This window comes from Anas acuta, chromosome 11, assembly GCF_963932015.1.
Source record: "Anas acuta chromosome 11, bAnaAcu1.1, whole genome shotgun sequence".
In the NCBI taxonomy this organism is placed as follows: domain Eukaryota; kingdom Metazoa; phylum Chordata; class Aves; order Anseriformes; family Anatidae; genus Anas; species Anas acuta.
The window spans coordinates 12,176,860-12,189,238 of NC_088989.1; the positions used below are offsets into that span (position 1 = coordinate 12,176,860).

Here is a 12,379-nt window from a genome sequence, read left to right on the forward strand (position 1 = left end):
CTGCTTGTGGCTGGGGTCTGAGCAGGGAAATCATTTTGAAACCTCCTTGGATGCTTTTAGGGTTTGTCCAACCCAGCTACAAGAGAGAGATTGAAGTCGGATTCTCTTGAGCCCTCAGAGATGAGGGAGAGGACAGAGGGAGCTGGACAAGCTGCCAGGGGAAGCATCCTGCCAGGATCAGGCACAGGCAGAGTGCAGGGACATCCCCCGAAGCCCACCGGCCCCGAGGGATCTGTGTGGTGACAAGCAGCACATGAGGGGCACATGCAGGGGTTTGGAGGGTCACAGGTGCTGAAAGCCCCCCTGCTCATTCACAGACATGGAAATAAAACCCAGCCTGGCTTTTCCAGCCTTAATGGTCCTGATTTCTCAGCAGGACTTGGCAAGGACTAGCCACCGGGGGGTGAGGACCCTGTAGAGCCCCAGCCCTACATGCACTGGGACCATTACAAACCAAATTAGCCCTTTTTCTCCTCCCCCACCCCTTAGGTTGGGGGCTGCAACCTTTAAATTTGGAGGAGGTAAACAGCTGCAGCCCTAATTGGCCTGTTTGCAACCATCAGCTGCTGTTTCTCTGCCTCTCCTCCAGCTCCTGGTAGGTGGTGTGGTATTTTTTCCTATTTTTATAGTGTATTCTCAGGAGTAAATTTGCAGGGATCCAGAAATTGCTCCAGTTTCTGGGTCACTCTGCTGCGGAGTGCTTGTTAAAGGGTTCCCCGGTGTATGTGCTGGTGCAGGCTGTTGTCACAGGCTGTGGAAATTCAGCTGCCCTTCTTGTAGGGCCGTATCCTTGGGGGTACAGGGTGCCTCCTTACTGGGGGTCCCCAGCAGCCACGGAGGCTGCAGGCACAGGGGAGCAGGTACAAAGCCTGGGGACCTCTTGGGAGGATGCAGCTCACCCTGGGAGTGTCACAGCGTGTGTCCCATCCTATTTCACAACCCAGTTGAAAAGTGTGTTGTATTAATGGATGCATCAGCCTGGTTCACCTGGGGGCTGGGTGCAGGAACACAGAGGTACAGCCTGCCTCCCTGGGGTCTTCTAAACACCCCACAAGCCCTCACCGAGCCCCAGAGTGGGGACATCCCGGGCCACCCGCCCTCTGTCACCCTCCCCTATGTGTGAGCAGCTCTGGGGGCACTGAACGGGCCCGAGGAGGGCAGCAGAAAGGAGCTGCAGAGGGAGGAGAGAAGCCTCTCTCCTCACAGCAGCTGCTTTATTTTCAGCCCCTGGAATTGGGGCAGCTCTCCTTGGGGACCGGAGGCCTTTTATTCTGGGGCTGTCTGCGCTCATCCCTATTTATAGCTGGCATCTCTACAGCCGCAGCCTCCGTTAACAAGCAGGATCTGAAGCTGCCCAGCGGGCATGAGGGCTGAGCTGTGGCGTTGATCAAGAAATTGGGAGAGGGACGGAGAGGCATAACATCCCACCGTGCCCCGTTGGTGCTATGGGCCCGAGGAGCTCCCTGTACCCACGGGAGATCAGGCTGCTTGGAAGGCTGCCCTTGAACACCCTGAGGTCACAGAACCTGGGCTGAAGGTGGTGGTGGTCTGAAACCCTCAAAGAACCCTGCTGCAGGGATCTCTCTGCCTGAGGTTTGATCAGCATCCACGGATGCTTTCCAGGGTCCCAGCGATGCCAAAGCCCACTTAGGCTGAGAAGCCCTGAGCCAATACCCTCCTCGTGCCCCTGTCCTGTGTGCCTGGGCTCTGGGGCTGGCCCCAGCCTGGGAATGCCCTGGGGCAGGCGGTGAGGCTTCAGGTAATTAGGGAGGAGGAAGCAGGACTTCAAAGTGGGGCCAGGTGCAGTCACCGTAGGGGTGGTGAGGCCACAGGGTTCTCCTTCTCCCTGCCTTGGCCCCTTCCTGCCCAACATCGTTTAACAAGGGCAGCAGGTAGGTGCTGTTTCTTACGTGACCGAAATCATCAGGGAGTTGCACGTGGTTGTAAACCCTCCCTCCCACTCGGAGGTGAGCAGAGAAGGGCTTCAGTGGTGTTTGATTTGAGGCAGAACCTGTTTGAAATGGCTGCAGGACCAGCTGCACCTCCAAGGCTTCTCCCAAAAAGCTTCCCTAAGCTTCCCCTGCCTTCGAGTTAGCATGAGCATGTTTGGCTGCAGCAGCTAGAGGCAAGGCCCTTGCTTCTGGGAGGATGCGATGAACCTCTGGGGAAAAGCGCAGGATTGATCCTCCTGCTCCTCACTGCAGAGGAAAAGCATCCTGACTGGGAAGTAGGAATGGGCTACAGCTTAATTCTGGTTGCTTCAGGTCTCCTGCACTCCCCTCCTCGTTTAGTAAGTCAGGACAGGAGGAACCACTGATCGAACCCATATTACCTACAAGGAAAGTCACGGCTATTTGGGCAGCAGCCGAAAGGGACAATGTCAAGCAGGACAGGTTTGTACTTTGCATGCTGCCTTCTGTCTGCTTCCTCCATCCCCTGATAGCAGGGAGTGGGGATAAGGGTGGACAGAGAGAACTGCACTGCCCACCCCTCACATAGGACTGAGGTGGTGCAGGACCTGCAAAAGCAATGTGCTTAGTGGATGGTGCAAGGGGAATTCTGTTGGTCTGGATGTGACAGGCACAAGGACGGATCCTGCTACCTGTGAATCCTACACAATTCCTTCTAAATAAGTAAAAGACTGCAGAGGGGCAGGGATGCCCAGCACCTCTGCACCAACCCATCAGCCTCTCCCCCCCACCCCGAGCCCAACATAAAAAGGCGAGGCAGTGGCGGTTTTATTTCAAAGTAGAACAAAGGTGTCTTTAATTCTTTCTGGAGATGCAACATTTGGATTTGCCATGTGTCTGCGCTCAGACTAGCTGTTTGTGTGCGTTTAGTCAGGGCACATCTGTACAGGGAAAACCAAAAGCAGGAGACTATTTTATAACCAGGCCCAGTCTCACCTCTGGTAACGAAACCCTGCTACCCAGCCCAACAGCATGACAGCGTGGTCCCTTGCACAGCAAATGTTGCTGAGCAGATAGCCTCTAGAGAACAAAATCTAAAAATAAAACATACTCGCAGGTATTTTTCACGGCAACTTTTTTTCCCTAATTTTGCTGGGATGGAGTTTTGGCTCAAAGTGTATCCAGTCCCAGGCTTCTCATCTCCCTTCACCCGACAGCTAAACCGGAGCGTTACAGTGCGTCGAGGATGTTGTCAATTTTGGTGACCAGATCCTGGCGCTTGTTGGAATGCATCTTCTCATTCTCAATGTAGGTGTCCTTCTTGAGCTTGCCAGCCACCAGCCGCTCGGCTTCAACTGAGGACTTGAGAACAAGCTCCTTGACCTGGCTGTCCAGCTTCTGAATCTCACTTACCTTATAGGAGTGAGAAAGGAAAGGAATATGAAAGGAGAAAACAACAACAACAAAAAGAAACACACACCCTTAAGTGAAGCTGAAATAGAAGAGATGATTGAGCTGGAGCAAAAGATGAAGTCAGTGCTAAATGGAAATGTCTCCAGTCCCTGAATATTGTCTCCTGAGCTGCTGCCTCTTTCTGCCATCACGTTATGAGGAACAGCTCATGAATGGATAATTAAGCAGCGCAGATAAAGTGGCTCTGAGGACCCAGGAGCCATACTGGCAGGAAACAGATGCAATGACTGTTAAAGAGTGCTTAATGATGGATTTTAAAGGCTTTAAGCTAAATCACAACTATGACAGCTGGAAGATGTGCCCCTGCAGTTAATGTTAATGGTGTGTGAGAAGCAGCGCTATTAAAGACAGAGCTACTCCTGGAGATAACAGATTAAGAAAGGTGTCTGTTGGTTGAATGGACCTTGGAGATTAAAATGTCCCCTGCTTGGGGTTAGGTGGCTGTTCCAGGTAAGTGTTGAAATGCAGTGGATGGAGGAAAGGACAGTGGGTGTGCTCACTCTGTCACAGCTTTCAACACTGTGCAACAAAATACCCCCTGAGGAGCATCGTGTTACTAAAAATCTGTCAGCACCAAATTCACACATGCAAGAAAGTAGGAGATTAGGGAGAAGATTTTGGTTTGGCTGGCGTGAGTAGCAGCGTCAGAACTGATAATGTGTTGATAGTTCCTATTTTTGCCCACGTGTCACTGCCATGAGCTCAATAACAAGCATCAGGACTTTGTTAGAAAAATGTTAACCTGTACCCATGCAGCAGGTTTTAGGGGCTGTTTAAGAAACATTGCGAGCAGCTGTTTCACCAACAGCACTTACAGGGCTGCATAACCAAGATTACTGCAAATAGGAAAAGAAAAAGCTGATCTTCACACCCTCAGGCAGGGATCAAGGTAGTGAGGGGAAGGGCAGAGATACAAGCTGCAGAAATTAAACCTTAAATTACGTTGCCTAGAATATTTAACAGCCAAAAGCAGAAAAACTTGAAAAGAAAAGTAAAATCTTACTTTATCACATAAGTCAGAGCCTTCTGTCTTCAGTTTAGATTGCAGAGCAGCTATTTCATTAGTCAGGGCCTTGTGCTCGGTCTCCAAAGACTTCTTGCCACTGTTCAGGGTGGAGATGTCTCGTGACTGCTTGTATTTATTCACTGCTTCATCGAAATGACGGTACAGCCCGAGCCTCTTGTTCACCAGAGTAAGCACTTGCTCTGTGATGCAGGCAACCTTCATCCTAGCTTCAGCAGCTGGATCCTAGAATAGGACAGAAGAGACCCAAGTAGTAGTATCTTTGATCTGCATCAAGCTGTGCCTGCAATCTGCCACACAACTATTACAGAAACTGCACCCTTTGCAATTTAGTCAACTGACAGCAATTAGGCGAATGGTACAAGGACTGGCTAGGGCAAGTACCTTTCAGAATTCGTCCTAGCCCAACAAATGGCTTGACAAAAGGTAAGTAAAAAACATTGCAGAAAGAGAATTGCAGATGTCCCCGCTTATCAAAGATAAATTCCTTTTTATCTAATTTTATCAAATTAGTCATAGTACACCAATTCAAGCCCTGCATGAGTATCAGCGCTCAGGTAGCATAAAAACTGCGCTCCATTTAATCGTCTAGCAGGGTACCCGATCTGCAGAAATATTCAGGGAGAATTATTGCCATGAAACATCTCCAACCATCAACTGAGTAATCTATTAACATTCCTAAAGGTTCTTCCTCATACTGTACCTTAGTGATGGAGAAATCCAGCCTCACGTAGACAATCACAGTGAAGAACAAGATGTAAAAGGCTCCGACCACCAACAGAGGTTCCTGCAGCATCAGTATTTTATTGAAGGTGTAATGAACCTAGGAGAGAAGTTCAAAGCACTGAGCAGTGATCCATGTTACTACAGGGGAGAAATCCTCAGGCAGCAGCAGAACTGGCTGTGTGGTTCAGGAGGTTTTTATTTCTGAAGCCCAGTGTGGATGTTTTGACCATGATGATGAATGAGGGAGGCCCAACTGGTCACGCTAAGCACGCGGAGAGGCCACACTCACCACTATGTCTTGGATGTGCTGCTCCACCAGGTTGCTCTTGTGTGCCACTATAACCGGGCGTCCAAAAGTGTCCAGGTATGTGTAGTGAAGCTCGTCTGAAGCACGATTGATCTCGTAGGGGCTGTCCACATGGATATTCCTGTGGATAAAGCCAGGCAGCCCTGTATGATTCCACACTGACTGAGGTGATGTAACCTAGCACTTGGCTGGCCAACTGCGGCCTCTAGCACAAGGCCAATTATGTGGTTTGAACACCACTCTAAAAGGAAGCAAAGCTGTGTTCCAAGGTCTCCTCTACGTGCATAGTCACGATGTTGTTTCACTGTCCGCAGGCCACTAGAGCAGGCAGAATTGCCACCAACACAGCATCTTCTGCAGTAACAAGGCAGGAGTAATGACACTTACTTGGCACCTTCTGGCAGGACGATCTTGACAGTCAGAGAGTCCGTAACTTGCTCATCGAATACATGGTCGACAAACCTCATTTTCAGAGCATACTGATCACCTAGGAGAATGAAGACCAGAGGGTGGTTACAATTCCGTGAAGAACAAGGGCAACCTTGAAGCTCAGCTCCTAACAGAAGCAAAAGCAGAATTTGGATGGATACATCGGGCAGCAGGGGGCAGTAGTTCGCTAAACCTGTATTTTAACCAGATGTCTACAAGAACCTTAAAGAAGCACGGAAAAGAGGGATGGATTTCCATATTCTAGAAATAATTCCTAGCAACTGTTGTTGCTAAGGTGCAGTGTACCATGGGTTTGAATTCTTTACTGTACAGCAACCACAGTTAAACACAGAGACAAAGGTTTCTTACTCCCTTCCCCTGTAGCACCCACCGAGATTGTAGAGGTATTCGTAGCTTGGCAGGTTATAGCCGATGATGTAGTGGGTTTTCCACCCCCCAAAAAGAGGGAAGCGGGGACGGATCTCCATCTCTACGGAGTCATCCAGGACAAGGAGGTGGCTGGTGGAGATGTTTCCAATCTCATCTCTGTAATAGACATCCTGAGCAGCAGCCGGGAGAATGGTCTACGAGAGAAGCAACGGTCAGTGCACCACCAAGGAGTTATTTCCACTGGAACTGGCAGAAACCCTAACAGCTGTTAAGCATCAAGAAAACAGTACTGCCACATCAGGGACAACAAAATGGCCATTCAGTTTCACTGAGTGGTAAAATTGTGCTATTACAAGTGACTGGCCACAGAATTGACTGCCAGGACGAAAATCACCTGGCCTCTAAGTGAATGTGGAAAATCAGCACTTTCTCCAGCCCAGTTCCAAATATACCAGACAGCAGGGGATTTCATCTCACCCACCGGGACTGCAATTCTCTTTTCACTCCAGCCCACTGCTCCTAGATCACTGAGCTTGCTGGCTTCACACTCAGCAAAATGAGATTTCTGTTTGGCTGCACCACCTTAGAGAATTACAACAATCAATCCTGGAGGCCTCAAGCAGCGAGGAAGGTTTTGGTTCAGATGGAGACACAAATGCATTTCATACCTGGCTAGCAGAGCCACAGCTTTGTCTTGTTGAGTGCTTCGTGAGCAAGGAATGAATGGGTGAGTTTCCAACGATTACTGTTCAATATGATATGATAGAAAAGGAAACTCTGGAAATATGAGGGTAAGGAAAGGATGAAGGGCCCTTGTAAAGTGGAAACAGAAAAGCAGAGCTGTCAGTACAGAGGACTGAGGAGTTTAAAGAGTCTCCCTGAGACTGGAGAGGTGACAATGTGGTAAAACACTACGTGCCCTGGTATATATGGCTTCTTTGGCCATCAGATGCAGTAAGGCATGTAACTTCCTACTTCTACCTCCAAAAGCCACTTCTGGCTTTTTGGTATGATCTTTCTCTGAAAACAGGTCAGAGCTTTATCTTCCTTTATTACTTAGGTATGGTAGAAGAGAACAACTGTATTCTTATTTTTCTCTTTAATCCTTAAGAAAGGGGGAAGCCATGGTAAAAACATGTAAAATGCCAACCTTAAAAGACTTAACAGAAGAGATCCCGCTGTCTGGCTGTCTCTGGTAGTCGTATCTGGAGAAGGGCCCTTTCAGCACTGCTCCCGTGTGCTTTAAGTCAACCGTCTCTTCAACGGCAATGTTCCCCCAGTGAGACACCTCGATGACTCGGGTCATGCTGGTGATGGTCAGGAATGGACTGTTGTTCTCGTAGTGCACCTTCAGAGTGTCCTAGCAAGGAGAAAAGGTAATTTATTAGCCCCGAAGTAAGGAGCAACCTCCCCTCCCAATTTTGGGTCTCCATGTTCCCGAGAGAAACTTCCCTGACAAACTCTACAGAGAACTCTGCATGGGAAGCCTTGAGCCACCCCAGCCCAATTCACGTAGGACACCAGAGACCATGGTCACAGGTCACATCCTGCACGTCTGGCAGAGCTGTAACGGTGAGGAGGGGAATAGAGATGCATTTCTTCCCCCACTGCAAATACACCCCTGGGAAAACCATGCACAAACCACCTCGGTTTGTTCTGGGGACACCAGGCAGCAGTCAGTACTGTTGGTACTCGAAGCACCTTGTCAGGGCACACGTTCCCAGCCTGAAAATGGGCTGACCCAGACTTATTTGCAATTCTTACAGCAAAGCCTCTGCTTTCCATCCACCAGCCTCCGAGATTCAGGTGTGATGTTTGCGTGACGCTCACTTAAGAGCCACGACCTGTCTGTGTGGACATTTACCTGGCTGTAGGGAGGGATGTCCTTGAAGGGGCCATACTCAATCATGTCTTCAGTGCGGGAAGGGTTGCCCAGCTTGGTGTAGCTCTCCACATTCCTGGAGGCCAGTTTGACCCGGGTTGTTTGGGTCTTGGTGAAGTACGGCGAGTAGAAATAGTGATTTCCTTCAAAGACCACAAACTGCTTCTCGCTTTGGGTGATGTGGGTGGGGTAGGGCTGCAGGACATGCGTGAAAACCATTTCAACAGACACGCGCACCTTGGCTCCTGGTGCCAACGGAGATGGCAGCTTCACAGAGAAGAATTTTCCACTAGAAGAGAGGACAGGTAAGTCAGGTGAGATCTCCCCGAGAGAGCAATCAGGTCCAAACCCTGCGAGATCCCCTGTGGCTGGGAACTCTTCTGGGATTCTGTGTCGTGTATACGGTGTGCGATAGCAGCCATTGCTGTATTTGCTCCTCAGAGGCCTACCAGATGTCTTATCAGAGCGGGTGTGTTTATTCTAGATTGAGGAAGCAGGACAAGAGGCAACACAGGGCGAAATGTGTTCAGGCACAATTACAGCCTTTGCTTCACAAAGACACCTGGGTCCCAGTCCCATTTTGGAAATGGACCGGTGACGTGCTGCCCTCCCTTCTTCTGCATTTATAAAGCATGTTTCAGCAGGGTTTTTCCATTCTTTTTTCAGACGACAAGAGCAATGATTATCAGAGGAAGCATGTGCGAATGTTCAGAAGACAAATCAAACATTTTAAGCACGTGTTCCCACAAAATATGTTTATTCTCAGCTTTTTGCCCACAGGAGCTGAAATTAAGGTACGGTCTGAAAATAAGCACGGCTTTGGACTGAGGTACTACAGAAAGGGCTGAGGTTTTACCAAACCAGTAATTATGCACGAGATGGACCAAGATGATGCAAGCAAAGGACTTCCAAGCCATGCCTGGTTGCCCAGGAGCAGGATCACGTGAAGCCTGGCCCATCTGAGCAAGGTAACTGCACCGTTACATTAACTCCTTAACATTCAGCAGCACCACGCTTCCAAGCCACTTTAAAAGCACCTTTTATTTTTCAGCAGTCATGGCTCATAAATACGTGCCTGCCCAGGCTTACAACATACGCACAGTATCTGAATCTTGGCAGAGCAGAGCCCCAGGCAAAAGCCAGCAAAAGCTGCTCCTGCAGCAGGGACCAGGCCTGTGCTGGGCACAGCACCCAGCACCCCGGGACTCCCTGATATCACGGACTAAGAGCAGTGCTTTGGGGACGCAGCCAAAGAGCACTTATCTCTCTGTCATCATCACTGCCAATCATCTGAGGCCCCAGATGGTAGCAATAAGGAAGAGCATGACTGTAGCTGTAATGCTTCTCTCACCTGCTGTCCCTTAATGAAGGAACAGGACATTACTTAAGGCAGAAAGTGCAAGAGATTGAGCACAGCTGAACCCCCTTAAAGGCAGCTGAGCTGCACTTAAGAGAGGCATTCTGGCCCTTATAGGACTTTCTTCTCACTAGCATCCTTGGGTGGCTGTGGGAAGGAGGTATGTGCTGCTTGTGTTTGGCTCAGTGCATAGATCTAAAGCCACGTGTTACCTCCCAAGGAAAGAGCATCAGAAGGAGGGGAATGAACTCCTAGGGCATTTTGGGCTGCAGGAACTGGGCTTGGCTGCTTGAGTTAACTGTGCACCCTGGCTTTCCTGTGCCCTTGGGTGCAGCCTGAGTACAGACTGATCTTTTCAGGAACAAGGGACTCGAAGGATCTGCAGGTATGCAGGACTACGGAATACTTCTACCCTGCCCTGAGGAAGATGTTGCAACACGGATGCATAACTCCAGGTACTGACCTCAGGGGGTGACACTCACCTTTTGCCTTTAACTTTAGTCTCTCTCACTTCCAAGGTGTTCTCCTCTTCTTCCTCACCCTTTACCTGTTCCAAAACAGATTGATCAGCATGCCACTGTTTAAAAGAGTTAACATGACTAGTGTAACCCCCATATAGCTCCCATCTTCTTTTTAAGGGGATATCCCCACAGAAAGTACAAGCTGCTACAAGTGTGAGTGAGTACAAGTGAGTTTGCAGTACAGATAGATACCTTTTAATTTATTATATAGTGCCTTCATAGCTGTTTTCATTAGTACACTGTGGTGGGACTGCCAGAACTGATGCTGGAGTCTTATACGCTTCTTACATTCCTTGGTCCCCAAGCCAGCACAGTCACTAATTTGTGCAAACGAGCATCTTGGTTAACTGTTTTCTCTGCTTGTCTTGCGTGTTTTTAGGGGATAAGGAGTGAGAAAGCTGTGGGAATCTGTGACCAGCAAGCCAGGAGCCGATGGATGCAACCACTTGTGGGGCTTGTAGTGGAGTCCCTCGGGGCAGGGGCTGCACAGGGCGCTCCGTGGGTGCTCCCTCACCCCTTGGTATCTCCCTCCTCTCCCCCCCAGCCCCAATTGTCCCGTTTAACCCCCAAACCCCACAGTTTCATGGCTCAGGGCCGGCGGGGGAGCGGCAGGGGCGGCAGTGCCGACGTGTCCTGTGCGGGCGGTGCCGGGCCGGCCCGAGCCGTGCCCACGGCACCCCACAGCCCCGGGGGGAGCCCCGGGACCCTCCTGAAGCCTCCCCCCCGTTACCCCTCGATGCCCACCTGCACGCCCAGGTAGGCCAGGCGGGGCTCCAGGCCGGGCTCCAGCGCCAGCAGGAAGGTGGAAGCGGCGGTGCCGGCCGCGTTGGTCAAGCTGAGCTCGGCCGAGACCTTGGCCAGGTGGGTGCTGAGGTCCAGGGTGCGCCGCGCCTCGTCCAGCTGCAGGTCGGCGGCGGCGGCCGCCAGGCAGAGCAGCAGGCGCCACAGCAGCCCCGCCATGGCCGCCTCACGCCGCGGGGAGGGCACAAGATGGCGGCGCCCGCGCTGGGCGGGGAGGGCACAAGATGGCGGCGCCCAGTGCGGGGGGAGGAGGCGCGTGATGGCGGCGCCCAGTGGCGCTTGAGGACCCCCGCCGGGGGAAGGTGGCCGGCGGAGTGCCTGAGTAGAAAGGCGGGGTGGGGAGGGTGGGTTGTGTTTTATTTAGGAAAAGCTGCGTTTTGTCTGGGAGCCAGCAGGGGAGGCTGGAAAATGGCTAAAAGCACCAAAACTCTTTGTTCTCACTCCATGGGCACGGTCCCTAGCCTCGCTGTGCCTCCTGGCAGAGCTATGGAGCTGTTTGTTGGGATGGTTTGTGGTGTTGGCGGGGTGAGGAGGTGGATGCTGCCCTGCTAGGCCAGGTTTAACACCAGTGGGTTTTAAGCTGAGTTCAAATCTTCCCCTAAAAATCATTAATAATACTTACATGAAGCCAGAGCAGGGTGCCACAGGATGCAAAGGCACAGTGGCTCACCCTGAACTGACCTGGGCAGAGAGAGATGGAGAAAGGAAAATGGTGGTGGTTTAACACGGCTGAGGAAGGGGGGGCTGACACTTTGCTCCCGAACATCTGAAGCAGATAAAAGCAAGGATCGGATGTTGTCTGCCACAGAGTGGGGCTGTAGCCTGTGAGCCCTGTGGGACAACAGACTTTTCATGTTTCCCTAATGTGATCCAGGGCTTGGCCTTTCTTTAGTATCTTAATGTGAGTCACAAAGATAATCCTCTGAATTGGCGTGAGGTTGCCAAGTATCAGAAGGGGATTTCCTACACGTCGTGAGTTTGGATCTGGAGTCAAAAAGCCCCTTGGCAAAGGCTAAATAAAATGGGGTGTTTCTTTGTCTTATGTTCCAAACAACATCGCCTTCTAACTGGCCTTCCCGTTCTGCTCTCTGTCCTCCCAAAGTGTGAAGTCTTCTTGACTTCAGTGTCTGCTTATTTAGGCAGTAGACCTGTGAATTTGGCAGCTGGCCCTGTTGGTGTCCTAGTGCAAGAGGGTGGTTTTGTCAACGTGTTTTGGATGACATCTTCCCCCAGCACAGCGGGAGCTGGTTGCAGGGATGGGTGTCCAGCTCCTCTGGCTCATGCTTCCAGCTAGGGAAACATTCCAGGTCCTGCTCTCCAGGAAAAACATCCTTATCTTTGCCATCTTCTCCAAAGAGCCAGGCTTTGGGGCTGCAGGAACTGGGTGGGCAAGTTAGGGGAGAAACAACTGTGAAACATGGATGGCTGAAGCAAGCAGCTGGCTTTAATTTAAGTCTGGCCAGCAGTGCTACATCTGGGGGCTCCCTCCGGTTGTCTGGGTTGGTTTTGCTGTGGAAAGCTCCTCTCCCAGGAACGGCTGTCGCTGTCCTTCCTCCAAC

General features: G+C 50.9%; 1 protein-coding gene and 1 long non-coding RNA gene across 4 annotated transcripts; one reads left to right on the forward strand and one right to left on the reverse strand.

Moving 5' to 3' along the window:
• Nucleotides 1-325: 325 nt before the first annotated feature.
• Nucleotides 326-10,768, forward strand: LOC137862374 (uncharacterized). Of its 3 annotated transcripts, none has more exons than XR_011100212.1 (3): nucleotides 326-595; nucleotides 8,922-9,109; nucleotides 9,858-10,379. It is a non-coding gene; the product is annotated as an uncharacterized lncRNA (long non-coding RNA). The 3 variants fall into 3 exon arrangements; XR_011100213.1 differs by lacking the exon at nucleotides 326-595 and adding an exon at nucleotides 10,399-10,768 and having other exon boundaries at nucleotides 8,426-9,109; nucleotides 9,858-9,953; XR_011100211.1 differs by lacking the exon at nucleotides 326-595 and having other exon boundaries at nucleotides 8,426-9,109.
• RPN1 (ribophorin I) lies at nucleotides 2,737-11,037 on the reverse strand. Its single transcript, XM_068694361.1, has 10 exons — nucleotides 10,764-11,037; nucleotides 9,981-10,045; nucleotides 8,124-8,430; nucleotides 7,410-7,619; nucleotides 6,261-6,453; nucleotides 5,828-5,927; nucleotides 5,423-5,561; nucleotides 5,111-5,230; nucleotides 4,387-4,632; nucleotides 2,737-3,323 (listed from the first exon to the last, which is right to left on the reverse strand). Exons 1-10 carry the CDS (start codon nucleotides 10,977-10,979, stop codon nucleotides 3,141-3,143), a joined length of 1,779 nt encoding a protein of 592 aa, XP_068550462.1. The 5' UTR covers nucleotides 10,980-11,037; the 3' UTR covers nucleotides 2,737-3,140.
• Nucleotides 11,038-12,379: the final 1,342 nt, after the last annotated feature.

Excerpts from the sequence above, each read along its gene's own strand:
- RPN1 (XM_068694361.1), bottom strand. The coding sequence starts at position 10,979 with ATGGCGGGGCTGCTGTGGCGCCTGCTGCTCTGCCTGGCGGCCGCCGCC. Across the intron at positions 6,454-7,409 it reads CTTCTGTTAAGTCTTTTAAG|ACCATTCTCCCGGCTGCTGC; the intron begins GTTGGCATTTTA and ends CTTCTCTCGTAG. Across the intron at positions 4,633-5,110 it reads TGGATTTCTCCATCACTAAG|GATCCAGCTGCTGAAGCTAG; the intron begins GTACAGTATGAG and ends GTCCTATTCTAG.